The 12,657-nt window shown below is 41.3% G+C and overlaps 1 protein-coding gene across 2 annotated transcripts in view; it reads right to left on the bottom strand.

Annotated features, from left to right (window-relative positions):
* Nucleotides 1-1,212: 1,212 nt before the first annotated feature.
* Nucleotides 1,213-12,657, bottom strand: part of LOC146785437 (uncharacterized) — an 83,293-nt gene continuing 71,848 nt past the window's right edge. For both annotated transcript variants that reach the window (XM_085634492.1, XM_085634493.1), the window contains one exon: nt 1,213-2,943. In XM_085634492.1, coding sequence (XP_085490618.1) covers nt 2,467-2,943 — 477 coding nt within the window. In that variant the 3' untranslated portion in view covers nt 1,213-2,466. The remainder of the gene's footprint in view (nt 2,944-12,657) is intronic.

Genomic DNA, 12,657 nt, shown 5'->3' on the forward strand with positions numbered 1-12,657 from the left:
CTAAGGTTTCTATTTCATTTACTAAAGAACCAGGATACTGATTAATTATTTGTCAACATTTTCAAAGATAACAAAATCATTCTGATAAATTATCTCGTCAAATTGCAAACTTTGCCTCTTATCCTAATTTAACAATTAGTGTTCTCAATACAGATAAACAATTCTCAGTGGCAATGATTAAAGATCTTCTCAGTGAAAAGGTTAGAGAAGCCAGCCAATAGAGTGAGAAGAACTATTTGTCAACTAAAAAACTGTTAATGTACTCAACTGGAAGACTAGGAAACAAAGGAGCATTTCCTTAATCATCTCAAATCCCAGACAAAAAGTATATTGAAAACAATTCTATTGATCTGTGTAGATATTAATCCAATTTGGAGACTATCGGGGCTCAGGCAGAGAATTTCTCAAAATAATGATCACTGCATATGAGACCCTAGAGTTAAATATTGCATAACTTTGATGTTGTGTTGAACTATTTTAATTTATGATATCAGATTTTATTTCATTCTGTTTTTTCAACACTCAAATGTGCAAACGACTTATATTTACCATAAGATAAAGTCTTGGAAATAACTATTTAGCCACTGTAATTTAGGACTGAGCAGTTTATGAAACTGAAGATAAAAAAATGCAAGCAAATGTTGTCCAACTCTAAGTAAGTCATGTTTTTCTGAGCTGTCACAGAAGTTTAGCATTACAGCTGGAGGCAGTTGGAATTCCAGAGAAGATGCATTAGACTATAATACTGACACATTTTTACAGGTCCATTTGTAATCAAGGCCAAGTAGATTTTCCTCTGCCCTCTGACAAGCGTAGATTTGAACCAACCTATGAGCTTGAGTGAGAGAAACAGAAAAGCTCAGCTCATGTATCTCAGTTTGTCTAGAGATAACACATACAGGGCAACTATCATCTCCTGTAAAACTATGACAGGAATATGTTTTATTTGAGTAGGTTGCTAGAACACCTTTCCCTCAGGATGCATGCACACAAGAACCAACACTAATATTTTAGAAGGCTTTGTCAGTATGTTAGAGCTCTGTTTCAGTGCAGAAGATATCTGCAATATGTGTAAATGTGTAATTGCAGACATATACCGCAATCCCTTGGTGTAATCATATGGACCTATGATTAGCAACAGAGAGAAATAAGGAGCGACCGTCAGCATAAGAACATAATAATACATTTTCAATTTAGTCAATAAAGACAGTCTGAGTTAAAGCGTTTTATTTTCAAATCATTTAATTTTCCATCTTTTATTAAATGTTGCATTATTCTTTAAGTCTCATCATTAGACTTTAATATAATCCATCAATTAATATTTGATCATAAAATAAAATAGTAGTCAAAATCAAAGTCAATATAATAATGATGTAAAATGCGTTTTCCATAATCTATATTAAGATTTTGAGAAAAGATGTCAGTTCAGATACCCAATAAAGAGTTCTGGTGAGAGAAATCAGAACATGAGAGTAAAGCTTTTACATAATAAGTTCGAAAGTACTCTGAGCTCAGAATCAGCAGGCATAAAGAAATGGGCTCGATCTCTCATGCAGAAAAGTCTAAGCAATCCAGAAACAAGTCTCGGGCAAAAATGTCGGGCAACGGAATCCTAAGATCTTCATCTACTTTAGGAACATGCACCACTATAAACACACAAATTCTATGGTGTAACATTATTTTCTTTCTTCTTCATGATGACCAATATGATTTTAGTATGCTCCTGGGAACAGGTTCACTCCTCATTTTCACACCAGAGCATAATAGACTTTCAGACATTAGTTACAACATTGCTTTCTAGCAGTCCAATCTCCTTTCACTATTCATCTCTTTTGTCATTTTTTAGACAGCAAGAGAGCAGCCTTGGCAGAGGCTGTTTCTCTTGAAGGTGCTCTCCTTGGAGAGTCTGAAATTCTTCTCTCTGAGTCTCCCCAACAAGCTGTATATCCTATTTTTCAACCATAATTTTAGAAAGACTAAACCTCTGATCTATTGTGTAGGGTGTGAATAAAAATGTGGGAATTCCCTTGAATATTTATCTAAAGCTAATGCATTTCTTTCTGAATATTACAATTAATGGATATATAACATACAAACCAGAAGCACACTATCAAACCAAAAAGAAACACTGCTACACTGTAAATGTACACAAATGGAATATATAGCAGTTATATTTGTTAAAGTATTTGAATGATAATGAGCACACACAATCATGCCCATCATGAGGGGGCTCAGAACAAATGATTGCCTGATCCTCAGTTATGTTTGTAATACTAAATATTACTTGGATCTGGTAGCCTGACTTTATCACCCGGTAAGATTGATTTTGATGCTATATGAATCATACAATTTAAAAAAAATAAAACATAAGCGGGCTTGGAAGCAGAATTACAGCAACAATTTCATTAGATTTCCTTATACATGCATGCACCTAAGGAAGGATGCCATACTGAGCTGGAGGAAAAGTTAATCCATTTGGAATGAGAATCCTGACCACTGTGTTCCCCCTGACCAGACTGGAATTGCGGTCTGCCTGGGAGCAACAGCCATGCCACAGATCATGTAGTTCATTCTCTGACAGGCCTGAGCAGTTTTGAGACAGGCGAAGCAGAACTGCACACCGCACCTGCAGCAAATTACATACTTGCACATTTCTTTGTGCTCAATGAGGAGACCGCAACTGGGGCAAGCACGAATGGAGGGGCAGCCTTTTATGCCACTGTGAGGCAGGTTGACGACCTTGCATTTCTGAAGTATCTCCAAGCTGTGGTCCTTGCACCCCTTATACCCACATCCCACAGAAGATTTGCTGTCACCTTTCCAGGGTCTCAGGCACTGCCAGCAGAACTCATAGTTGCTCCCGTTCTTGTCCTTGCAGATGGTACAGAAGACTCTCATGCTGCTCTGGTCTCTGCGTTCCACCGAGGACCTGCAGCCAGGGCACTAACATGAGAAAGATAAATGTTGGCACATTTTTAAAGTTCCATATTGTCTTATCCATTCCAGGGAGTTTACAGAACTGCAAGTTGTCGCCAGATTTACACATGCAGAAAAAGTGACGGATTCAGTGTCAAGTTGCATATCAGCAAATAATTTGATTTAAGCGCCTTCACAAATGCATGTCCACAAATGCCATTTGTATAAGCAAATCCACGAATACACTGGTACAAATGGGCAAACTCCATTATTTATCCATTGGTGCAAATTTGGGGAGGCTGGAATTGTGCCTGTAGAGAATGGCAGTGCCACCCTAGGCGCTGCAGTCCACCGGAGACCTACACAATGCATTACTGGAAAGTTAAATATGCTGATTTGAGATTAACCATTTGTACCATGTTTGGGGGTTAAGAGCAGATACACAGGAGACTTGACTACAGTACTCAGAGTTAAAAAACCATTAGCATCAGTACACAAAAACAAGGAAAGCACCACCTTCCCAGACTTTATATAAATATATATATTTACATATGGATCTAGTTTTGATGAAATGTATGTGTGTGCTTGTATTTTCCTTATGTTTATTATCAACTGTGGTTGGAACACTGTAGTCTGCCTTGTGTAGCAAGTGCTGTGTATGCAATAGTGACGACGCCCTCCGTTTACCAAAAGGAGCATAATTTTTATAGCTGAATTATATCAAATTCTCCCAGGGGTACTGAATGAGGCATTTTTTCAATATAAAAGGATGAAAGTCCCAAACACAAGTTACCTGTCAACATTATATATTGGATATTATATTAGATATTGCAAGTCACTTAGGAGACCTATGACCATATAGAGGAACGATTCCGATGGGCAAATTAATTTATACGGTAATGGAATGCCATGGTGACATGCAATATCCTTATGATATACAGCAAGGGATATTTTATTTCTTATAATATATGGCCACAACATTATCCCTCCCACAAACTGCCTTAATCCTTGATGATTTGCCCTTTATATACAAGGATAGTATGAACGGTGACATGAAGGGCAAAAGCTAAATCTAATGCACAATTAAACCCATCAAAAGTAGTTAGTAATTTGGGGTGTGTGGCATGGAGCTCTGCAAGATGCCTGCTCCCATGTTAGCCTTGGCGATCACCTCTTTCTTTCGTCAGATTTTCTTCCTCTGCAGCATAGTTGAGCCACCCACATGCAGAATGGAAGGCATCTAGAATGAAGGAGTGATCTGCACTGATTTCAGGTGGGACACTCTAAATTTTCCCACACTGGCACTCAGAGTGATAGGAAAATGGCAGTGCATGGCTTAGACCTTTGCATCATTTTGCTATTCACAGTTTGCCAACAGTAAGACTTCAGTTGGCTTTCACTTTATTCTAGGAAGTGGTGGATCCGTGGTGTGGCGATCTGGGCATATGGCTCCCAGGTTAACTCGTTCTAATGCCGCTTAGCAGGGCGCTGTGTGTGGGGAAAGGGTGCCCTCAACCACCATCTCAGTTCACTTTGCAGGCCTGTTCAACTTCCAATCTGAAGTCTGGCAAAGTGTAGCGCTCCCAACATCAGGAATATGTGACGTCTGCCGATCCAATGGCTCATCGCATTGAAGGCACCATGGGGGTAATAGACAAGCAAGTAAATAATATCATTTTCTTTCATTTCATTAGGTCTTTATTTCGATTAAAATAATCATAAAAGACAATTCATACAAAAAAGCTAAAAAGAGACTTTTTGAATAAAAACACAGTGCCATGTGAGCAATTAAAAGAAAATATCAAATCAGTGATTAATACAGTATGTAAAGCAGATGAAAATAATCAACAACCAAGGACCACTATAAAACCATGTAAATACAAAAATACAATATAAAGCCAATTAATCATGTAGCTAAAAATTAGTTAATTATAAAAAAAACGTACTGAAGTTATATCACGTTGTTGTGGCTACGGCTAGGCCTGCTTTTCTCCTAGTTTTTTGCAGCGAATAAGCCATGCCCATCTCAGGAATTTTGCCACAGCTACAACTATAGGAACATCAATAGATGTCCGCAAAATCCTTAATGCCTCCATAGCCGATCTAGTGCCCATGTTCATGCAAATTGGTTTGAGCCATTTGAGCCTGGGGGATTTGTAAACCGGGCACGCCAACAAGAAATGGTATATGGATTCCAACGAGGCTGGACAGAAGGGACAATGGTCAGACCCACTCACCCGCCAATTGGAAGTAAAGGCGTTGATTGGGAGAGAACCAACCCTAAACTGATGGTATAGTTTTCTATCCACCGGTCTAGAAATAATATCCCAGTATGCTTCAAATACAAAATCCTGTTTATGCATCAGGTAGTCTGAGGATAAGGTAGGCCTAGTGGAAGAGAAAAAATACTTGTTCTTGACCATATCCCAATAGGCAGCCTTGAGTTCCCTTTTGGACGGAAATGGATTTTCATCGGGGTGCGTCCACAGGCCACTCATTCCCATCCCACACAGGGAGTTTTTTACATCCTGTAACCATTTAATCTTCCCAGTACAGCCAACCCCCCTGAAATCCACAAGGGATTTCGCATATTGGGAAAGCTCGGGGGTAACCCAGAGACGCCGCCAAAACGCTATTGGTCTAAAACGAGCTAAGTCCTCGATTCGAAAGCAACCCAGATCCAAAAAGAGGGGCAATAGTGGAGTGGATTGCGGGAGACTCGTAATAGCTCTGACAAATTTATTCTGGGCTAGTGCCAAGGAGGAAATATTCTCGAAACCACATAATTCTGCTCCATATAGAATTGAGGTAATAACCTTGGTATTATATAACTTTAAAACAGGGGCCATAGGCTTGGTAAATGAAAGCTTGTGTTCTTTAACGAGGGCTCCTGCCAGCTGGGCATGTTTCAAAGCTAAAAGATCAATATGTGGTTTCCAGCTAAATTACTTACCCAGAGTAATCCCCAGGTATGCAAAAGCTTCTGTCTGTTCTAAAAGGGCATTGCTCATGTATACAGAGCTTTGAATGGTCTTATGATGGTGAAAGACCATAAACTTGGTCTTGTCCACATTAACCACAAGCCCATGTTCACGGCAGAACTCCTCGAACCTGGACAATGCAGCCTGTAGTCCCTTCTGCGTCTTGGATAGGATCAGGATATCGTCCGCGAACATGAGAAAAGGCATCCTAAGCCCCCCCAAGCTAGGGGTGTCTGTGTGATATGTGGAATAGTATTGAACCACCCTGTTAATAAACAGGGAGAACAGTGTCGGCGCCAGGACGGATCCTTGGCGCACACCCTTTAGGACAGGGAAACTAGCTGTAATCTCTCCCTTTGAGCCCCATCGCACCTGAGCATAGTTCGTATTGTGCAACTTAATTATCAAGGCCAATAGCTCCTGGGGCATCCCTACTTCCAAAAAGGCGTGCCACATCTTGTTACGAGGCACCAGATCAAAAGCAGACTTAAGATCAATAAAGGCTGCATATAGGGACTCTCCTCCTATAATGACTACCTTCCAGTAAATCATAGTGAACCTAAAAACCTGGTCAATGGTGCTGGTAAAAGGGCGAAAGCCTGCCTGCAACGGTGACAAAATCTCATTCCCCTCAATCCATGCTTGGATTCGACAAAGGACCAATCTAGCGATTATTTTCTGCATAGAGTCAATGAGGCTAATCGGCCTATAGTTGGCAGGAGATGAGCGATCACCCTTTTTATATATCGGTAATATAATGGCTCCAGACCAGGTATCAGGGAGAGGTGCACCACCGGCTATGGCATTGGCTATGTGTGTGATATATTTTACCCAATTCTCTTTGGCATACTGGAACAAATCAGCCGGTATACAGTCCTGACCAGGAGTCCTCCCTTTAGGCAACAAAGAGAGCACCTTCTCAACCTCAAGGTTGTCAAACAGTAAGGTGTTAGGCGTTAAGCCTGGTAGTTGGAAAATGTCAACAGTGTTTGCAATGGAGAATTGGGCTTTAAAGAACTCAACCCACGAGTCAGGCGCTACATGGTTCACCGGTATATGTGGTACAATGCCCACATTTTTTGATCTAATAGCTTTTGTTAACTCCCGATATGACTCTCTACAATGCTTATTATACCAGGTAGCCATCTTGACACTTGGATTACTTTTCCTAGTGTTACATTTGATAAAAAATGGTTTTAAACTAGTAAATAGTTCCCTATGTACAATCGGAGCAATACGATTCATGGCCTCCTGAGAGTGACAATTATTAAGAATAGCAACCGAATGGCCAACCATAGACTTTATCTCATTGAGATCCCCCTCTCTTTCGATAAGCCTGGCCCATCTAACTCTTCTTTCATCATTTGAAACAACGGCTTCCACTAGGTTGTGTGCCTCAGCCATATTGGGATTGACTATTAAGCTTGGTGCCAATAAAGATAGTACTAGTGGGTCATGATCACTTTCGGCCCGCTCAACGACAGTCATGTCATATAAGTATACCCCAAAATCGACACTAACAAGGATGTAATCTATCCTACTGGATCTTATGCCGTTGTTGTAAGTGGGTGCACCCATCCGATCCGACTGGGTCCTTCCGTTTGCTGCCCTTACTCCCTTCTCCAGACACATCCCCTTAAGCTGCAATAATATCACCAACTAGAGGTTCATGCTGAAGATGTTTGCCACACAGAATGGAATACTGTTTTCTTCAAACTCTGTTATTGTGTTCGATCGACTCACACAGCTTTCTTGGATTGTGCTGTGTTGTGGCGGGTCTACTACCATATGATCCTTTCTTTACCTAGGCACCTGTGCCTGGTGCGGGAGTGTCAGTTCGCACCTCATAGAGTGTATTTGTGTTCAACATGGAAACCAACTTCCATACCCATTACAAATGTGAAGATGTCACTGATGTAGATTGTATACAAGTACTTCCATTCCCATTCCAGCTGTTAGGAGATGTACTAGTTGGCACTGGCATAGAGAGTATAAAGGCGATTATTTAAGCTTCTGCTTGAATAGTCACACACATGATCTCATACGTGATCAGCACATATGTGAACAGCCACTCCTCTGTCGTGCTGCTAGAGTGTTAAGATAATCAGCAAGCCTTTGTTATATGAGTGTGTATGGAGTATAATCTCAGTTACACCACCAGGATGTGTGAAGCAAAAAGGACTCAAAGAAAAAGACCCCAAAGCTAGCCTAAACAGGTCAAAACAAAACTCTCTAAGTCCGGATTCACCTATCAAAGATAAGGCACACAATATGACTACTCTATGATAACATCCGAAAGAAACACAATGTGGTACATTATATTGAATACCAATACAGACATGCTACAGGTCGCAGTGATGGGACTCAAAAAGGAAAGGACTAAAAAGATTTAAACCTGAGACTTACTAATGCAGAAACTAGGATCAGCGCTTTGGAGGACAGAGGTAATCACCAGAGCAGACAAATACATAGCTCAGACAGCTGATCTAGAGCCTCCAAAGACAAATCAGGAATTAGAGGACTGTAATAGGAGTAACCTCCATATATTAGGTCTCCCATAGGGAGGCACAAGATTCTGGTCCATCAGTTATTACATTTGTTAAATCTTGGATCCCAAAAAACGCCATGAATTTTTTCCTGAGAGAGTTTGAAATAAAGTGCACCCCATTGCTTAAATTGTAATGTAATAAGTACCGGTACCCAAACCACTGTCTCAAATTAAGCACTGGTGTGCCCAATGTGTTTCAACCTTCATAACTAAGAGTGGTGCTTCTCTGAAGCCTTTGATCTTCAAGCCCCTCAGATATCAACACTCGGTGCTTATTCTCACTCACATGAGGAAAATTAAAGTTATATTACAGAATGGGACTTAGATCTCCATATCACAAGTCTTTGCTAGAAACACAGTGAAAAGAAGGAAAGATTTTCTTGTTCTTCCTTCTTAACTATATGACATGTCTAATCAACAATCCGTTAGTGATCGATTTAAATTCAGAATTTTCCTTAAAGGTCCACCCTTTGTGTTTACTGAACCTTCTGATCCTTCCTCCTTTCTAGACAAAATGTCTGTAGTTTGGATGGATACATGATGACCCATTTGTGGTGTCTCGCTGCCAGGTTGTAACATACATTTATTATAACCACACCTCTTTCTCATACTCCTAGACACATTTACTAAGGATTTCCCAGGCAATTCATTCTGTCCCTATTTACAGTCTGCATTCAAGAAATCTGGGCCAGACCTCCCCAGCGCTTTATAATTATATTCTGTTTGCATAGTGGGTCATCCATGGTGGGAACTCTGTGGTCACACCAGACATAGGGGCCGATTTCAATGTCAGACGGACCTGAGTCTGTCCGACATCGATCTGGAACAGGGACCGACGGACCTCCTGTTGGCGGTCCCAAACTAGAAATTAGGATGGGACCGAACACTGTTCGGTCGCCATCCTATTCTTTACAATGGGAGCATGCATTCCAACCGAAATGCATGCTCTCATTGTAAAGAGCTGAGGTGCAGTTCATCCCTGCACCCCGAGCCTGCAATGCGGTACAGGGATCAACATGGTGCCCCCATCGTCCGCCATCCGAAGGCCTTGCACCCTTGGGGGCCTTGCTGGGGGACCCCAAAGTCGGATTCCGACAGCCTTTCTGTGTTGGAAAGGCCATGCACAGAAAGGCTGTAGGAATCTGCCATCATAATCCCTCGGGCGGAAAGAGCCAGCCTTGGCATTACTGGCACCTTTCCAAATAGCAGATGGACTCTCTGAGCCCATCGGAAGCCATTCAGAAAGCCTGCTCAGATTCCTTTCCGACCATACCACATCATAATGGGTCAGCCGGAAAGGAATCTGAGCAGGACATTTCGATGCGGTTAGAATAGCTCCGACCAATGGTCAGAGCCGTTTCCGACCACCTCGAAATCGGCCCCTTAGTTGTACAAAGCATTCAGCACATGGTGAGATCCCTATCTGAGATACCATGGTTCTGCTTTGGAGGTTGCTGTTCCTATTTAGTGAACAACTTTAATAGGACTACCTTTCTAACTGAAGCTGAGTTCTTCCCTTCCCTCAGAAGCTTATTAACTTTTAACTAGTATTATAAATCCCATCTCAATCTTATCCTAACAGAGTTATCCATTTGAGCTTGACCTTGTCGAGTAAGGTCAGCAAATCAGTAGATATTTTTCACGTCAATGGTCTTACCCTAACCGTAATTCCACTCTGGCATTGTAGCCACAGGATCTTTTCTGCCACAACACTTTTTGAGTGAAGACACAAACTAGTATTTAAATCTCTATGGTGTCACAGTCCCCTGTTTATTTTGTATATATTATCTATAAATACACATCCCAAGAATACCAGAGTAGGTTTGAAAGGCAGGAAGTCATCCTTGATGAATGTCTGACTACAGGAGACCCCCCTCCTCCAGGATCCGTTTGATTGTTTTAATTTTCACAGCTGGTATTTCACCCAGTCGGTGGGTCCGTAATTACGGCTACACCACCACTTGCACAGCACACCTTAGTGTTTGTGCTGAAAGATATTCACAAATTCACATGGCTACCTCCAGCTAGGAAGCCGATGATGAAGTGTTGTGTAGTTCCTATATGACCTATACAGGATCTGCACGCTTGGATAACATAAACTGTGGGTTTGGTGGCAGACTGATTTTGTGCACCCCCACCGGATACGTTAGCCTGTCTTGTATCAGCTAGCTCACAGTGCAACTAGAATCTCCTCTTATCGTGGAGAGAATAGTTCTTGGCAACCTCAGAACATGACAACCCTGATCCCCCAGGATCGTGGAAACAATATACTACTTTTCGCTCAGTCACACGTGCTCACTTAGTTTGTCTCAGAGAGATACACAGAATAAACAGGCTGGGCGTTTTCAATAAGAATTTATTGAACAGTTGTTATTCTAGTGTAGAATAGATGAGCTGCAACAACCATTAGACAGTAGCAGAGATATATGATTAGAAGCACTAAGAAAGTAAATGAATGGTATAGCTCTACCATTTTGCAATAATCATGAACAAATACAAGTATATAAAACACATGATAAAAAGTGCGTACTTCTACGATGCCTCCCTAACTTAGGTACCTAAATTTACCTAGCATCGGTGTAGGTGTTATGCCAAGAATTCCTCTAGGATCTAGTCCACCCTATTACCTGAAAATGAGAGAATATGGGACCCCGTCCTGGTCTCGAGTTGAACATCCCATGAGGGATGTTAGAAAACTGCGAGCTGGAGGGTCTGCATGCAGGAACCTCAGCATCTCTGGTCAGTGTGTCAGCCGGGAAGTCTAGGTCTCCTCTGCCTTTCTAAGCAAGATGTGATGTATATATACCCGTAGGTCTCCCCAGGGGTCCTACCTTGCTGTGTTACAGTGTAGGCCTAAAGGATGACGTTGGGCCTGAACTTTATACAGAGATATTATACAGGAGATTGTAATTCCGCTGTTAGCCCTGCTGTGCTTCCAATAAGTCACATGCATAATGTATGAGAATCGAACTACGGAAAACCCACGTTCTGAATGCAGTGTCATAGCTGGGTAAAAGGTCAGTCCCCAAGAACCGTTATGTATGTAATGTAGGGAAGGATATAGGTGAAATGTTATAATGTTACCTGTGACTATATAGGGTACCTATATGGAATATAACAGAAGCATGCCACCAACTAGGTTGGTGGGTGAGGGTTCTTCTTATAAATCCACTGGATGTTTGTGCTTCAGTGCTTGGCACTGAGTCGGTTGAACTAAAGGATTTATTAGTGGGTCCGTCCATGTTGTTGCATTTATTGTCAATCAGGGGAAGAAGACGCACCCCTCTGTTCTTCCTCATTCTCTCTTTGATTCTTCCGTATATATTTTCTAACCAGTACATGTCAACAAAGGATTGCTTGCTGTTTGAAACCATATCATTTGTTCCATTACAAGTTCTATTGTTTTGTCGACACGTAAGGTTATTGTTCTATGTTCCTAAGGCTCCAATTCTGTGTCTCATTTCTATGGGAGATAAGGGGTCACTTTTATCTTGTGACCTCATTAACCTCGTCTCGAGTCTCGGAGATTACGCTCTAAGGATTGGCAGTGGGGGTTTATGGGTCTTCTTTTTTGTTGTGTTGCTCTTTCTTCCTTCTCTCCTCCATCTCCCCTTTTCTATGCTTCTGCTTTCTCTCTCTCTCTCTCTTTTCTCTGCCTCCCTACCCTATTAGTCCACCCTGGCCCTCATATTGTCGGGATGTGGATCCTTCATTATGCCCATATAGAAGTTCCCCTGCCATATTTACATACTCTGTTATTACAAATGCAAGACATTCCGTTCTATCCAGATTCCATGTCTACAGTTAAGATTGTCTCCATCAATACAAAAGGCCTAACCCATCCAGTGAAGAGAAAAAATGAAGTGACTTTTCTAACAAATTAAAAGGGTATATGGTCTTTCTTAAGAAAACTAAAAATGGCTATAAAGAAGATATCTCAATTAGGACAAGCTGAATGGAGGACGTGGCTTGCTCAGGTGTACTGAGAAACAGAAATGGGGTTATTTCACCCTATCTAAAAACTTTTATTTCGAATGAACAGGATAATGAGGGATGCTGGCTTCTATCACGGCTAAAGAAAGACGAAAGTGAGCTAAACATGTTGAACGTTTATGCTCCCAACATAGACAATCCCAAATTCTAGGACACCCTTAACGCCATACTATCGCTTTTATCACATGATGTGCCCATCATTTATGTGGGTGATTTCAA

Source organism: Triturus cristatus, chromosome 11 (assembly GCF_964204655.1).
Source record: "Triturus cristatus chromosome 11, aTriCri1.1, whole genome shotgun sequence".
Taxonomy (NCBI): domain Eukaryota; kingdom Metazoa; phylum Chordata; class Amphibia; order Caudata; family Salamandridae; genus Triturus; species Triturus cristatus.